At 37.6% G+C, this 17,989-nt stretch overlaps 1 protein-coding gene across 1 annotated transcript; it reads left to right on the top strand.

Annotated features, from left to right (window-relative positions):
- On the top strand, positions 16,880-17,785 carry LOC18790237. Its single transcript, XM_020555408.1, has one exon. The coding sequence runs from the start codon at positions 16,880-16,882 to the stop codon at positions 17,783-17,785; it is 906 nt and encodes a 301-aa protein (XP_020410997.1).

The raw sequence follows: 17,989 nt of genomic DNA, 5'->3' as shown, positions 1-17,989 counted from the left end.
GGAGCATCACCTAGAACTGCAATTAGAAGAAGAAGAAAATCAGTTTCTCTCAAAATCAAAAGAAACGAAATTCTGACAAAAACTTTACCAGTATCCTCAGGGCCACTCGATTTGCCCAAGACGGTCTCTATCAAGACACCAAAAACAATCCAAATTGTTAGAAAATGATATATCGGGTTCAAGCCAAGAATCGATTGTTGGAAGATAAAAACTTACCTATCACTGCCATCCCTTGAAGACATCCTAGTCTCCCGTTCATAGAGGCCTCTTCTTGTTCTGTCATCGCTCGGGCAAAATGGCAGTCTTGGAAAGCTGAAGTATAAAGAAGCTTGGCAGATTCAGGAAGCCAAGAGAACAGCCTATTCTCCAAGAAGTCGTGAAAGGCTGGGGTACAGAGAGAAGAGGGATCATAGGGAGGCACCCTCACCCTATTGCTTCCATTCCTCCATGACGTTCTCACAGTCTTAATTTCTTAAGGCGTCATAGCCAAATTCCACCAAGAGCTCCCCTTATTCATAGAACTATACTATAGTTCTGGAACAGCCTGGAGAAGCCCGAATTGCCTGCTCACAAATTGAGGATTGTAAGCCTCCACTCCAGACGCACACTGCCTATTAGAATGAACCCTCTATATGCACACCGCCTATCAGAAGAGATCCCGGTTGGATCGGCCAACTCCTTCTAATGCCGGGTTGCTTCATGAAGGCCCCTCTCCATAAACCAAGGAGTATCGCAGGATAGTGAATGAAGCCAGGTCTCCTTCAGCCTCTGTTTGCAATCTCAGAAGAAAACTAAACATTCTTCAGTACTAACTGGCCTCTTGGAGCTAGTAGCCAGAGTAGTGAAGGGGACCACAGACAGCAAGATTTAGCGGGTTGATGTCCCCACCACTCCAACCATATCTGGGTCATCTAGATCGGACCACAGACAACAAGATTTAGCGGGTTGATGGTGATTTGGTGAGGACAATAGTAGAGAGGCTAGCATAAAAGGGCATGTGGCCAAGCCTGTCTCATTATGGGGAGCCTTTGCCAGATGCATTTATTCCGGCTTCACACCTCCGTCAACATAGGGAAAAATGAATTTGTTCAGCCAAAAAAGCAAGAACATCATATGTTCTTGGTCGCGATCAGCCATTGCTTGATACGTCATCATAAACCCAGAATGGGTCCTTAGACGCACAATTTCAGTCCTGCTACCCCTCATCGAGGTCCCAACTTTGTGGTTTCTGACCTCATAATCCCCCAATACATCAATATTCATACCCTAAGGCCTGAAACCAAAAATGGCCACCATGTCTAAAAGAGTAAGGGTCATGGGACCAGGACCAAAGGCGAAAGTATTGGAAATGTTGTCCCAGAAACAAAGGGCAAGCCCCAGCAATGAAGGATTTAGGTCGATTTGATTTTTAGACAGCAAAATGGCATAGTAAATCCCATTTTGTATCTACTTTTCCTTAAACGGGAATGAAATTTCATCCACCCAGCCGGCCCATGAGAGATAGTCCTCCGTAAGAGGCACATCAGGGCTCGAAGAAGATAGTCCTCCAATTAGGGGCATCAGTAGAGACCTTCGTGGTTTTCAATTTCTTTGGAGCCATTGAAGAAGATGACAGAAAAAGTTGGAGGAAAATTCGAAAGCTACAACGGTATTAGAGAATAGAAGAAAAATTTTCATGTCAGTTTGCTCAAAAATAAGAAGTTCAAAAAATGAGAAGCTGGAAAGTTTTTCTAGCAGGTAGAATTAAATGCCAGATGTGATGAGACAATTGCTTCTATCAGTTTGGAGCGTTACTTTCGAAAATATTATTTTTGTGTGATTTGACATTGCAAGAAAACTGAAGGGTCCAGTTTTAATAAACTTGACCCAAGCCCATTAAAACTAGGGGGCAATGTTTATACCCAATTTTGAAGAATAGACCAAAAATGCTCCATTTCCCAAAATAATATTTTTAGGCCCAGGCCCAATATCCTTCTTCTTTTCTTAAAAACCCAAAGGGTCTCCTTTAGCATAGAGGGCCCAAGGGTTAAAAGAAATCAATAAAAGCCCACGAAGATAGGAAGCCCAGACTCTTTAGTCACACTAAAGTTAAAAAAGAAAGATCGGTAACCGTTACACATTGACCCACGTGAGGATCTGAAGAAGATTGTCACCATTAATGACGATTTAACCTCCTTCCCGCCTAGCAAGGCAACATGCTGTACAAAAACCACCATAACCAGAAAGAGCCGAACTGCCAACTAGATATCTAAGTACAACATATTGAAATTAGAAGGTTATCGCGAAAGACTGGTGGTTTTTGTCAGAAACATCCCATCGTCCCACCTATGAACAAGTTCATATCGGTGAACCAGCAGCTGACTTTGGATAGCAGCCGAATATCCTCTGTTTAGTACTCATCATTGAAGCTCCCTCTTTGTCTATAAATAAAAGGCCTCTGCCACAGAAGAATATGACTCTCTCTCTAACTAGACGTAACGTCTCTAAAATACTTGAAAAACTCAAGATCTTTTCAAACCAACCTGCCTAATTTCTAGTTGACAACTCCTGCGTTTATCTTTTGTTACTCTACCATCTTCATGGTATGATTTTCTTTCAAAAACAATCAGTTTAAATTCATGTACTTCTCTGACTGGATTGAGAAATCTCCAGTTTTTCTTTGCCTTGTAATTTAAATTTTAAGTTTAGTTAAATGGATTAACTAAGAGCTCTCATCTTCCTTTTACCGTTAAACTAAAATCAAATAAAGAAATCATGAAATCTATTTTGACTGTTCCATTAAGCACTTGTTATTTGATAGCTTATATATATATATGATAAATGCTTCAATAGTCTAATTTCCCTTTCTTGCAATTTTAAATTAGTCATTCGGACCGAAAAGAAGGGTCTAGGCCCGAATAGAGCTGTATCAGCCGAAGATTGGAAAGCCAATCAGGCCTGAATTATCTCATTGGGCCCGAATTGACTATTGGCACAATCTGAAGACTGTTTTGAATTTTAACTAGGTTTCTAAACCTTAATAGGGTTTTGCTAACCACGATCTCAGTTTTTCTCCTTATTTGACCAGGTATTGCTCATACTTGTCAAGTTGTCATACACGAACAAAAGAATATTGAAGTCCTCTTAGTTGAGGTTGTAGACAAAGAAATTTTTCGTGTTTACAGAGGCATAGAAAAGAACTAATACAAGCCAGTACTCCCTTTGGAGGATGATGGCTTGAGTAGAGGTCCATAACGAAGGGCAAATGCAACACATCAACTCACTATATCACCTATACCAGGTTTATTGGGCTGGTCTCGCACCCAATAGTGGGACACCTACACGAATCATGAATCATTGCCAGGAGAAGTCGAAGGGCAGTACCTGAGCCCGCCCGATCCTGTCAAACTGATTCAACTTTCAATTTTGTTATGAACTTGAGAGAATCCTCATCGTGAGCCAAGAAGATCCAATCGGGCAGTTGGTGTCGATCCGATGAACCCTCCACTCCTCCAAGCAAGCCGACCCTGCGTCAGTTAGAAGGAGCGCGAGACTGAAAAAGGACCAACAATTCTATTATGACATCGCCACATTGAATGGCGCATACTATATATATATATATATATAGCATGAGAAATAAATAATGCACAAATTAAACCTTATAAATTATGCAATCGTAGTATGAGTAAGTAGGGATCGTTCTATTCCGGGGATTAGGAGGGATGCTGATCAACACAAATTAAACTTATTAAACTGAAAACTAAGTTAAGGGAACAATGATTGGGGGGATTTGGACGATTTAGACTAAAGTAATACTGACAGCAACAAACAACTAAGTTGTGAATGAAATATGGATGTAGGGATAGCTAGAGGATTCTTCTCCACACATGGATCATATGCACACAAATCAATCCCCAGTTACTCTTTCTATAAAGTATGAATGACAAAGCCCCAAATTAATTGTGAATGCACTAATTAACTCTCAGACTTCCTAAGTTCATTGAATTGGACTCAGCGACGCAATCAAATTATCCTTATCAAGTTCCCTATATGAACAGCATGATAGAGATACAAATCAAAGATCATTAAGTTCTATGAAAATCATCAGCATTGATAAGGCATTTGTAACTATGAAAAGCATGATACTCCTGCCATGAATTTACTTAACGCAATCATGACTAGTGACTTTTACTACTTGTGAATATAAGTTCATAACGACTAGGTGAAATTCTCTTATATTCTAGCATCAAATCCCTGCATATAAACTAAGTACGCATCCTTAATAAACATACAAGAATAAGTCCTCAATAAAACAGAAAATTAAACACTACTACAAAAAAGCAAAAAGACGACGGTAAATCACCGTCGTGTATTCGGTTTTTCAATGGTCGTGGAATCCACCGTCATCTTTTCCCTCATAAACCACGACGCTAAATCACCGTCGTTGTTACAATATACAACGTCATCAACAAATACAAAACGACGTCTGTATACTGCAAAAAGATCTAAAAAAGCAGTCGAGGATGAGAATAGACGACCAACTCTCTAAACAAACCGTCGTTAAAAAGGAAAAATATGACACATATTAACAGAACATGGCCGCAAGATAGACATACAACGACGATAATTAAAATAAGACGCCGTTAAATATCATTTTCACGACAATAAAAAATATGTCGTCTTTAAATACATTAGAAGACAACGTTATTGATACCTACTACGTCGCCTACATAAAAATAACCGTCGTAAAATAAATTTTCCACTTCGATTTTTCTATAAAAGATGACGTGGAAATAGTTGTCAGTGTCATTATTTACGACGTATGTATTTATAGAGTAGACGTTGAACAACGAAACAACGTCGGTTACAAATATATGAGAGTCATATTACAAAATTTATACGTCCTATTTTCTGAAACAAACAACGACGATAAATATTAGACGTTGTTAAATAAAACAACATCGAAAACAAATAAAAACAGACGTGTTTAGTCTGCTAAAGTTCTAAAAAATAGTCGAGGATGAGAATAGACGACCAACTCAAACAAATCACCGTCGTTAAAAAGGAAAAATATGACACATATTAAAAGAACAAGGCCGCAAGATAGACATACAACGACGACAACTAAAACATTACGCCGTCAAATATAATTTTCACGACAAGAAAAAATATGACGTCTTTAAATACATGAGAAGACGACGTTATTGAAATATACTACGTCTCTTATTTACAAACAACCGTCGTGAAATAAATTTTCCACTTCGATTTTTCTAAAAAAGATGACGTGGAAATAGTTGTCAGTGTCATTATTTACGACGTATGTATTTATATAGTTGACGTTGAAATGCGATGAGAGAGTCGTATTACAAATAACGTCGTTTAATTGATATTAGACGGCGGGTATAATGAATTACCGTCGGAATTCATTTCGTTCCTCTTCGTTTATAAAAGAACTTGCGACGTGGAAAATGTATGATGACGTCGTATTTTTTAACGTTCAGATTATATATCTCGTTTTTTAGACGTCGGTATTATGGGATTGGAGTCGTGTTATTTTGAATTACATGGCGGTTCTTAATCCTTCCCCGACGTGATATCCTGAATAATTGCTTCACAATAGCGTCGTGGTTCTTCATTGTTACGTTGCTTTAAGACGTCGGTAAATATGCTGAATAACTGGTTCACAATAACGTCGTGTTTTATTTGAACGTAGAAAGTGAAGAAATCACATTACAATATATTACAAAATTAATGTCATACACTGCCAATTACATAAGCATCATTCAATCCATATATCTTCACACCCATCTCGAATATTTTGACCGCCTAACTCACCCACCAGTTCATCAAATGTGTCAACATTTGGCATCCCTCTAGTAAATGGCTCACACTCAATTATCACATCACCTAAGACTTCATCACCAATAACATCATTATATTCTCTATTAGGCATTGATAACACTACCGACCAACCACGATGCATCGGGTCGTCAACAAAAAATATTTGTTTGACTTGAGAAGCCAAAACAAATTGGTCATCCTTATGTCCAATTTTACTCAAATCTACAAGGGTAAATCCAAGTTCGTCGACTACAAGACCAAAACTATCTATCCAATCACACCTAAAGACTGGGATTGTAAACTTTTGGTAGTCAAGGTCCCAAATTTCTTGAATGACACCATAGAAACCCATATTTGAGAGAATTGGGTTTTTATCCTTGGCACTAGCAACTTGCATGGTATGTGCAAGTAAATAAACTCCACTATTTTGAGTTGTCCGCACATCATCTTGTGCCTTGATATTGAATTTAATACCTTTAATAAGATAGCTCCTATATAATGGCACTGCCATGTTTGGACCAGCTGCTAGCCACCTTAAATTTTCTGATACGCCATGATTGTCTTCCTCAAGTTCACTTTGAACCTGCAAATTAATCATATATCTTAATTCAATCTAACATAGAAATAAGAAGAAAATTAAAAGAGAAATATGTTATTCAACAACATATACCTTGAAGCGTAGCCATTGAATGAAAGTGCTATTGTGCTTATCCTGCAGCCACTTTGTTCTCTTTCTAAATTTTGGATAAGCAGTCTTGATGTGGATCATATGTTGCCTACATGACACGAAAAATTCAAGCATTACGGTCCCAAATATAGAAGATAAACATAAGAAATAATTTAAAATCCATAAGTTAAAGAATAAAACTCATACGTACTCGATATAAGGCAGGACTTCCTCCGTATTCTCCAAGACATATAGATGTGCTTGATTCAACAGGTCCTGATCAACTACGCTCACTGTGCAACCTGATAATGGCTTTGAAAGTCCCATCTTTTGGCTTGAAGGCACTCCAACTGTACTAACATCAGATAAATGCTGAGTACAAAACTCTACCGCTTCTTCAGCTATATACCGCTCAGCAATGCAACCTTCGGGACGAGTACGATTTTGAACATACCCCTTCAGCACTTTCATATATCTTTCAAACGGATACATCCACCTAAAATATACTGGCCCACATAGACGAACTTCTCTGACAAGATGTACTACTAGATGAACCATGATATCAAAGAATGAAGGGGGAAAGTACTTCTCAAGCAAACACAGAGTAACTACTACATCTTCTTCCAACTTATCTAGCTTGGAAACATCAACAGTCTTTGCACATATAGCATTGAAGAAGAAGCACAAACGAGTTATTGCATACCTTGCAAGCTTCTCCAAAACAGAACGAATTGCCACAGGGAGCAATTGTTGCATTAAGGTATGACAATCATGTGATTTAAGGCCAAGAAGTCTTGAATCTTGTAAAGATACAAGATTTTTAATATTTGAAGAATAACCTTCAGGGACCTTCATACCATAGAAAGAATTGCAAACCTCTCTCTTCTCTGCTCTTGACAAATTCCAAGGCCCAGGAGGCAAACGAGTACGTCTTTCTCCATACTCGGGTTGCAAATCAGTTTTGACCCCCATGTTCAATAAATCTAATCGAGCAGCAATCCCATCTTTATTTTTTCCAGGGATCTCCAGCAATGTACCAATAATACTATCGCAAACATTCTTCTCAATGTGCATAACATCTAGGGCATGCCTCACAGGAAGGTATTTCCAATACTCGAGATCAAAGAATATTGATTTCTTCTTCCAACAAACTCTGTCACCATTTTCAACCATATGCAGCACTTCTTCTCCGGTTAATGGCTCGGGAGGTATGCCATATTCAGGTTTCCCATTAAAAGCTGCACGTTGCCTCCTATATGGATGATTGATTGGTAACTATTTTCTATGCCCAATGTAACAAATTTTGTGGCCATTTTTCAACCTGTCACTAGGTGTATCATTGCCGCATATTGGACAAGCTTTATATCCTTTAACAACACAACCAGATAAGTTTCCATAGGCGGGGAAATCATTAATTGTCCACATTAATGCAGCTCTGAGTGTAAAGTATTCTCCATTATGTGCATCATACACTCCTCTAATCCCATCCCACAAAGATTTTAAATCATCAATCAAAGGCTCCAAGTAGACGTCTATATCATTTCCGGGTTGTTTAGGACCGGAAATCAATAAGGTTAACATCATGAACTTTCGTTTCATGCACAGCCATAAAGAGAGATTATATGTAACTAAGATAACCGGCCAACAACTATATCTGCTACTTAGAGAACTGTGGGGATTGAATCCATCAGATGAAAGAGCCAATCTCAAGTTTCTCGGCTCATTACCAAACTCAGGCCATTTATCATCAAGAAGTTTCCAAGACGGGGAATCCGCCGGATGAGACATCTGACTGTCAATTGATTTTCTAGCAGCATGCCAAGTCAAACTCTTAGCTGTCTCATGTGATTGAAACATCCTTTTAAACCTTGGAATTGGAGGAAAATACCACACCACCTTCGCTGGCACACCCTCTTTCAAGATTGAATCTTTGCCTTCCTTCCACCTTGAGATACCACAAGTAGGACAATTAGTTGAATCCTCATACTCCTTCCTATACAAGATGCAATCATTGGGGCATGCGTGCATTTTCTCATAACTCAGCCCCAATGCACACAAAGTCTTTTTAGCCTCATACATAGAGGTTGGTATTGTATTTCCTTCTGGAAGCAAATCGCCTTGAAGTATCAATAATTCTGTAAAACAGACATCACTCATCCCATGTTTTGCCTTCAAATTATACAACTTCACTAATGCCGATAACTTCGTGTACTTTCTACAACTAGGGTACACTGGTTGATCTCCATCCCCAATCACATTGGCAAACTCATACGGATCGGAACCAAAATCACCAAAATCATTATCATCCATATCAATTTCTTCAGACACAAAACTGTACCTACTATAGCCATCATCTTCTTCAACATTTCTACTAGCATTAGTAGTTGCTTCCCAAGGTTCTCCGTGAAATGTCCAATTCTTATAGCTTTGGTCAATTCCATTAAAGTATAAGTGATCCCTTATAATTCCAACCCCAAACAACTTCAAATTAACACATTTAACACATGGACAACGGATATGTGTTGTAGTTAGAAGATTTTCTACAGCAAAGTTCAAAAATGCTTCCACCCCAAACTCATATGCCTTCGATCTTCTATCCGAGTGCATCCATGACTTATCCATCTCCGACACTATAACCTATTATCTATAATAAAGTGAAAATACAGGCAATGACCATCACTATAGCAGATTATACAAAGATCTAATAGCAAGTAATACACAACAGAGACGACGGGTTTTAAACAAAAACAGACGTATTTGGCATATATAGACGACGGATTTTCAACAGACGTCGTCTAATATAAGTAATACAAACGACGGTTTATGAAAAAACCGTCGTGTATAAGTAATACAACGACGGTTTTTTCATAAACCGTCGTGTAATCGTCGTCGTATGCCTAAAAAGGCGTCGTGTCTCAGTTTATTTTCAAGAACCCAAAACCCATTAAGAACACAACATATATATGAAACCAAGCAAGAAACCAACATATACATGAAACCAAGCATGAAAACAATAAATCTATTCCCAATTCAACATAACATAGGGTGATTAAAAGATCCGACAAAATTAAAACCATTCCCAATTCAACATAACAGATAATGTAATCCATGAACCCATTAAACATAAAATCCATGAACCCATTAAACAGAAAATCCATGAACCCATACCTATAAGCACATTATTAACAGATCGCAAAGCATATACCTAAAACCCTTTAACAAAACAAGCAAGAAACCAACATATACATGAAACCAAGCATGAAAACAATAAATCCATTCCCAATTCAACATAACATAGGGTGATTAAAAGATCCGACAAAATTAAAATCATTCCCAATTCAACATAACAGATAATGTAATCCATGAACCCATTAAATAGAAAATCCATGAACCCATTAAACAGAAAATCCATGAACCCATACCTATAAGCACATTATTAACAGATCACAAAGCATATACCTAAAACCCTTTAACAAAACAACCTAATATCATTCAATGAATTTACAAGGGGAAGATAGGGTTTGTACTTACAGGTTGGACGAGCTCACAGATTCGACGGAGCCTGGAGAGTGCAACTTTTAATTAGAGCAGAAGTGAGAGAGCGAATGTTATGTTGCGCGAAATCTGAAAATTTTAGGGTTCAGGGTTAGAAGTATAAGAATAAGAGCCAAATATAAAAAAATTTAGGGCGCGCGAAAATTTTTAGAGCGCGCGCTCTTTAAAACGTCGAAAGAAAAACCATGGCGAAAGTTCTACAAGAACCGACGTAAATGTAATATTCCACGACGAAAACACTGAACGTAACGCCGTTTATTTTGACGTTCATTTTTCGGATTAATTTTAAATTTATTTTGAATATTTTGATATAAAGACGACTGAAAAACCACGTCGAAGTTAAGAAATTGAAAACGTTGTAAATTATAATAGACGACTTACATATTAAAATGACGTCGTTTAAAGTGGAAACCATGTCGGATATTTTACTGCACGACGTAACATATGTATTCCACGACTCAACCACCGTCGTTAATAATTAATATCCTAAACCCTTAAAACTAAATTATATAATTTTAAAAATTAAGTTTATAAAAGGGTTTATGGTTTTACAGCCTAATATATACCCTATACTACCCAAAAATTATATTTTAAAAATAAACCCCAATAAATAACAACCCTAATCTCTAAACCCTAAACCATAAAACTAGAAGTGATTTTATGACTCATCAAAACAATTTTGTTTTGGATGGTCATTTTAAATTTTTGTTATTCAAAATGAATTTTTTCAAGGTTTGGGGGGAAGAAAATATATCAATGACTTCATAGGAGTTGACTTTGCATTTTTCTGATTTATTTTAGATTTATTTTGAATATTTTGATATAAAAATAATAAAATATTCTTATCACAACAACAAACCACGTCGGTGTTAATAAATTTTAGACGTTGTAAATTGTAATAGACGACTAAGTTGCTGAAATGATGCAGTTTAAATGAGAAACCATGGCGGATATTTAACTATCCGACGTAAAATATATATTCCACGACTTAACCGCTGTCGTTACAAAGTACTACCCTGAACCCTTAAGAAATTGAAGACGTTGTAAACCATAAACGACTCAATTGTTCAAAGAACGTCGTCTAAATATCCTTTTACGTCAGATTTGGTTAAAACGAAACAACAAAAAACGACGGCTTTTGACTTTATTACCTCGTTGGAAAAGTATTACACGTCGATTACGCAATTTGTATGTTTTTTTTTTTTTTTAAATTTAAGAAAACCTCAACAAATTTTTACATTATATATTATAGACAAAATTTGTACATTATACATACATATCAAGTGTTCAATAATTCCCCTATTCCAGGTGAAGGCAAACAAACTCTGACCATTCATTCCGGACTTCATCAATTGCTTCTTGGGGGTATGGCGCTTCCTGTTTTCCCTTGGCATACTGCATAAACAATGACTATTAGGGTTTATAAATAAAAAGAAATTCAATCACAGACGACGATATTTTTCATAACCGACGTACTATATCTATTCAACGACGGTAATTTTACATGGCCGTCGTTGATAATACAAAAAACGACGTAAAATGTATGAAGGTAATTTCTTCTTACCTTCTTCTCAAACCCCAAGGAAGGATCCATGATGATGTCCCTCATGAAGCGCATCACATAATACCCGCATTCGACATTGCTGGGTTGCTTTGGTGTGCCTGACAGAGTTTTCCAAATGACTGCCTTACGGCCTGGTCTGGCTATGTGAGAATTATACATTTTTATAGCACTGTTCACAATGTTTTTGGCCTCTTCATCGACCACACGATTTCCTGGCAGAGGATCCAGAAAATAGACGGTTTCTCTCTTAGCTCTTACAATCAGCAAGATCCAATGACAGCTGCACAAAATTAATATAAAAACGATGGTTATTTACAATAACGACGTATTATAATATTTCACACGACGAAATAAAGTAGCAGTCGACGACATTTTACATTTATCACGACGATAAATAACTACCGACGTGGTTAGTAGTTTCAAACGACTCAATAAAATAAAACACCGACGTGGTTAGTTTATACGCTGTAATTTATTGAAAATCATAAAAACAAAATCCTGTTAAGGAGACTAACCCTGGATTGTAAGGCATCAGGAAAATCTGTTCACCGTCAGTCTTCTGAAGTCGAGCTGCCAGTAGGCGTGATCTGTCAGCTATTGTGCCAGAGCTGGCACTAACTGTAGCAGGGTCGATAAAGCCAACCATAACGAGTGTAAAGCTCTTTTCAAAACATCGTGCAAGTGCCTAAATATATAAAATAATATAAACAAGTCAGCACAAAAAAACACACGACGGTTGAATAATCAACAACTTTAATAACCTGTTTAAAGAAATAAAAAAAATGACGTGGTAATTCAATAAAAACGACGGTGGTAAATACTAACGACGTGGTTAGTTAGTTAAGACGACGCAATAAATAAACCAACGACGTATTATTTTAGAATGACAAACCTCATATATACAAAAAAACACGACGGTTATGTATAACAAAATGACGTATTATAAAATTTCACACGACGTACTGAAATAGACAACGACGTTATGATATACTAACGACGTGGTTAGTTGGTTAAGACGACGCAATAAATACACCAACGACTTATTATTTTAGAATGACAAACCTCATATATACAGCAATGACAGTGGCTCCTATTTCTTCCATGCCTGCAAATTGTGTAATATCTTCAGGCAGGAGGAAGGTATCGCGCTCTAGACCAAACACCTCCTTATCAATTGTAAAGTGCAGGGTCTTATCCTGAGGCACGAGTGTCGTTTCCACATAACGACAAAGGGAATTTAAAGAAGATGGCGCCTCCATATTTGAATAATCAACAACTTTAATAACCTGTTTAAAGAAATAAAAAAAATGACGTGGTAATTCAATAAAAACGACGGTTTAAGGAATAAAACGTCGTCTGAAAACAATTTAAACGTCGTCTGAAGAAACCGTCGTGGTGAATAATTTATTACGTCTTAAAAAAAATTCCGCCGTCTAAGTTGTAAACAAACGACGGTTCAAAGAAAAATATCGACGTCTGGAATTTTGAAAAACAAATAAAAAAGGCAAAGTTATGTGAACATACCTGGTCGTCATCTTCTTTCTCCTTTTCATCATGTTTTTCTTCTGTCTTCCCTTCATCTATTACGTCGGGAATGACTAACTCCGTCGTCTAAAAACCACAAAGTTTTAAAATAACGACGTTTAATGGTGTGTAAAATAAGTAAACTAAATACGACGTGGTATTGAAATACAAACGACGGTTTATGTTTAAAATCGTCGTGGTATGTATTTCAAACGACGGTTTTATTAATAATAACGACGTCTAATGGTTTTTAAAAAAAGAGAGAATTCAAAGTTCAGATATGTTACCTTTTCTTCCTGATGTTTCCCATTTTTGGCAGTATCATCCTCAAAATGCTGGGATCTCACATCACCTCCAGAGCAGCTTGCTTTGTCACACATTGGATTTTTGGGACTTTGGCTAATTCTGGGTTTAAGCATGCTTGGATCAAAATTGGGAATTAATTGGGAAAGCTGACTCAGGAAATGCTCCCTCTCAGCCTCTACCAATTGTTTCGTTCTAGCCTTCATCCTTAAAGCCTCTTCCCTTGCCTTAGCCTCCATCTTTTTAGTCTCTTCTTGAAGGAGAACTCTTAAACTGTCCTTCAAACGGTCGTCAAAGCTCACTCTCTGTGGTTTGGGTAAATTGAAATATTACCTTGGTGAGATCCCAGCACCTACTCCTCTGACTCTGCCTGGATGCTCGGGGCCCAAAGCCATGGTCAGCACATCATTGCTGCCAGAAACAGTGACTTTGCCTTCCGAGACTTGTTTTTGCAATTCATCCTAAAACAAAGATATATAAAAAAGTAAGAACAAAAACACACGACGATTATTTATATACAAACGATGTATTATATAATTTCACACGATGCAATAACATATAAATCGACGTTATTATAATTTATCACGACGGTAGTTATACCGACGTGGTTCTCTTTTTAAAACGACGAAATTAATAAACCACCGACGTCTTATGCTTTATTTACAGATAACAGAGGGATGATTCAATATTCACACCTTTAACGACGTAGTTTAAAACATTTCGACGTAGTAATTTACTACAGACGACGCGAAAATGAACCACCGACATCTTATGCTATAATTACAGAAAACAGAGTTGTGATTCCTGATTTAGACCTTTAACGACGTTTTTTAAAATATGTCAACGTGGTAATATCATTCACACGACGCAAAATATAACATAAGACGTAATAAGAATTATTCACAGTTTAATAAAAATTTAAAACAGAGTGAGTAGGCTTACAATTAATTTTGCTTTCTCTGCCACCTTTGGATCAGGGATGTTACCATGTTTGTCCTGTCTAGCTCTCTTCCATAAGGTAGATCGATCAATTTCTACCCCAGGCATGGTTTCCTCCAATTGATCCTCCAAACCAGCATATCCTTTTCGAGACAATTGATGATTGTACTCGAGTTTCTCCCTAATCTGTGCATGTTGAGAATGCACAAACTCAAAATCTTTGGATAACCTTGAAGCTACAAAGGCATCCCATTGTGCTTTCTCTATGAATTTATATGTTTCAGGGGGTTGGCTTAATCTCTCCCTGTCATTGGTGTATGGAAGGATATATTGCCTCGTTAGTGTAGACTTGAAATCCTTCCATTTCTTGGCAGCAGAAGCTAATACAGAGCTCTTGCCCCCTTGACCTACCACAAAAGCAAGGTCAACTGCTTCCCAAATCTGCTCCTTTATATCCTTAGGGATTTGAGCCCATTTCATGTCCACAAGTGGAACTCTGGAGCGTGCCAACACACCAATGTAGGACTGCATCTCACTATGTGCTTGGCCAATTCCTTTCCCCCTTTTATTGTACTCAACAATTGGCCTCAGTTTCTGAAGTTTTCTCTTCACAACACGAGGCATTGTGCTCATACCTCGACCAGACTTTGAATCATCAGAGATTGTTGTCGTGCTGGTTCGTTCTGTCTCAGCAGATGATGAAGCAAACTTCATCTTCTTCGAAGGCTTCACTTGAGGAGGTACCATTCCAAGGTCCTTACCTCCATTTTTCTTGGAGCCAGAATCCTTATTTTGGTCTTGGTGAGAAACTATTTTTACAGACAAAACTGCAAGTGAAAATATTTCAGGAAAAGATTAAGAACACAAACGACAGTTATTAATAAAATACGACGTATGATATGATTTTAAACGACGCAATGAAATAATCTCAGACGTAATAAATGTTTAAAACCAAGGTAATTAAACAACGACGAAATAATTAACTATAAACGACGTGATAATTAACTATACACGACGAAATATTTATATAACGTCGTGGTATTGATGTTCACACGACGTCAGTCGTAATATACCGTCGTCTATATAAGGATCCAAAACCCTTCTTTCTTTCTCTGTGAATGTTTGATTGCAGATTTAATTTTTCTGAACCATGGTTTTTGTTTTCTAATTTGATAAAATACAAGGCCAAGAAAGAAAGTTTAATCAGGGGGAGCATCCAGAAGTATGCTATACAAATTGTTGTACTCTTCTTTCTTCCTTCCATCAGTTCTCTACCTTACTAGGTATCCTCCAAGCAAGGTTTTAATGAGGCAACCAATCTAGGGACATGTGGTCTCCAAGGGGGAGTGTTGTAAAGAATAAACATGTGGAGCCCACATGTATGGGGCCCACAAAGAAATTAAGCAAAATATTTTGGAAGCTTATCACATGCACACTCACGGGCATCATTTTCTCTGCCTATAAATAAGGCATTATCTTGCCTTTGCAGTGTGACCAAGAGAAAGATAGAAGAGAAGACAAAGAGAGGAAAGAAAGAAGGGAAAAGAGAAAAGAAGAGAAAGGGAAACGAAAAGAAACAAAGAGAGGAAAGAGAAGAGAGGAAAGAAAGAAGGAAAAGAGAGAAGAGGAAAGAGAGAAGAGGAAAGAGAGAAAAGGAAAGAGACAAGAGGAAGAGAAGGAAGAAAGAGGAAAGAGAGAGCAGAGAGAAATTCTCCTAGAGAGAAAATTCAGTGAGCCACACATGTTGTAAACACTAAAGTTGTAGCCATATTATTTTATATAGTGAAAAGTTACTGCTGCTGCTCTCCGAGGACGTAGGCATAGCCGAACCTCGTTAAATGCTGTGTCTCATCTACTTTACGTGCAGCTCAATATTCGTACATATTCCAAATCATTTTATAACAAAATTAACTAAGTAAATGCAAAGAAATAAGATTGCAAAGTCGCATAAATATGCTCCTATCAATATATATATATATATCTTTAACTACAGTCTACAGTAACTTTATGCCAATTTTATAAAGTTGTTGTTGATACTTCTCTAAGTTGGAAACTTGCTTCTTTTCTGAGGTGGGAATAAATTACAGTGAACACTACTGAGAATAACTTTGCCACTAGCTTAAGAGATATGCATTCGGATTTCTCAAGCTAAGAGATCTTTCATTTCCAACTACTTGGTGCCCCGCCAGTATAATGATATATCATATAAACCAAATAAATAATCTTTTGTGGCAGATTTTTTTTTCTTTTTTAACAAAACAAATTACGGAAATTAGAAGAAGAAAAAAACAAAAATAGTTCTCATACAATATTCCCTCCCATCTCTCTCTCTCTCTCTCTCTCTCTCTCTCTCTCTCAATTTACTTTATGTAGCCTCTATATACTTATACACAACGTGTAGCTTAAAATCATATCCCACACAATTCATTCCCATGCAATTCTCCAAATCCATCAATTAATTTATACAAATACCTCCAAGTAGCAATTAAACCCATCAAACTCAACCCATGGCTGATCATCCTCTTGTTCTGCAGATACATCCACCACTACCGCACCTTCAGCGCTCCTCGAGCACGGAGCTGGGTTCAGAACTAGCAAATTCATCATCAACACCACCACCAGCAAACCCCATGGCAACAAATCCTGAACAGTTTGTGTTGCAAATTGGACAATCATCAAGAGCGCCACCACAGCATGAAGGTATTTTAAACCTCAAGGTAGTTAAGCCAATTTTGCTACACATAAACTCCTTAACACCATCACCAAACCCACCACCACCAAAGCCAGAAAACCAAAACCATGATCTCCCTGCACCATCTGATGATCAGAAACAGCAACTTAATGCTACAACACAGTCAAACCCAGCTGTTGATAAAATGAAGATTAATAAGAACCAAAAATTAAGTACTGCAGGAAACCTTGCAAACCTTTTACCCACTGGCACAGTTCTTGCCTTCCAAGCCCTCACACCTTCTATTTCCTACAACGGCCGATGCCACACGTTCAACAAGTACCTTGTGGCACTTGTCATACTAGCTTGTTCTGTCATATGTTTTGTGTCATCCTTCACTGATAGCCTGCCATGGGAAGGCAAAGTTTATTACGGCGTCGCCACATCCGAGGGTCTTCGTGTTTTGAACGATGACGATCACGAGATTGATAAAAACGAGGACATTCGGCAGGAGTTGAAGAAGTTGCGCGTCAAACCAAAAGACTTTATTCATGCGTTTGCGTCGGTGTTTGTGTTCTTGATCTTTGCTTTTAGCAGCTCAGAAGTGCAAGGCTGCTACTTTCCTAAATCAAGAGAGTTGGAGTATTCACTCGTCATATATTTACCTTTAGTGGTTGGCCTTTTCTCAAGTTTCTTGTTCTCCATTTTTCCGACTAAACGCAGAGGGATTGGCTGTGTATGAACAATCATGAAGTACACCAAAATATATATAAAGTGCGGTCCTCCGCATAGGATATATATTCTACCTTTTATTTTAGGGATGTAACAATTTGGTCCCTATCTATTTACCCGAAATCTGCTAGCACTCGAAAGAGATAAATAAAAATGGAACTTGCACCTCAAGTAACCAGATTCATTGTTTTTATGCCTTCATTGGTAAGCACTT

The sequence above is a fragment of the Prunus persica genome, chromosome G1 (genome assembly GCF_000346465.2).
Source record: "Prunus persica cultivar Lovell chromosome G1, Prunus_persica_NCBIv2, whole genome shotgun sequence".
Lineage (NCBI taxonomy): Eukaryota > Viridiplantae > Streptophyta > Magnoliopsida > Rosales > Rosaceae > Prunus > Prunus persica.
The sequence above is the reverse complement of the archived record's forward strand: the minus strand, read 5'-3'. Positions and strand labels throughout refer to the sequence as shown.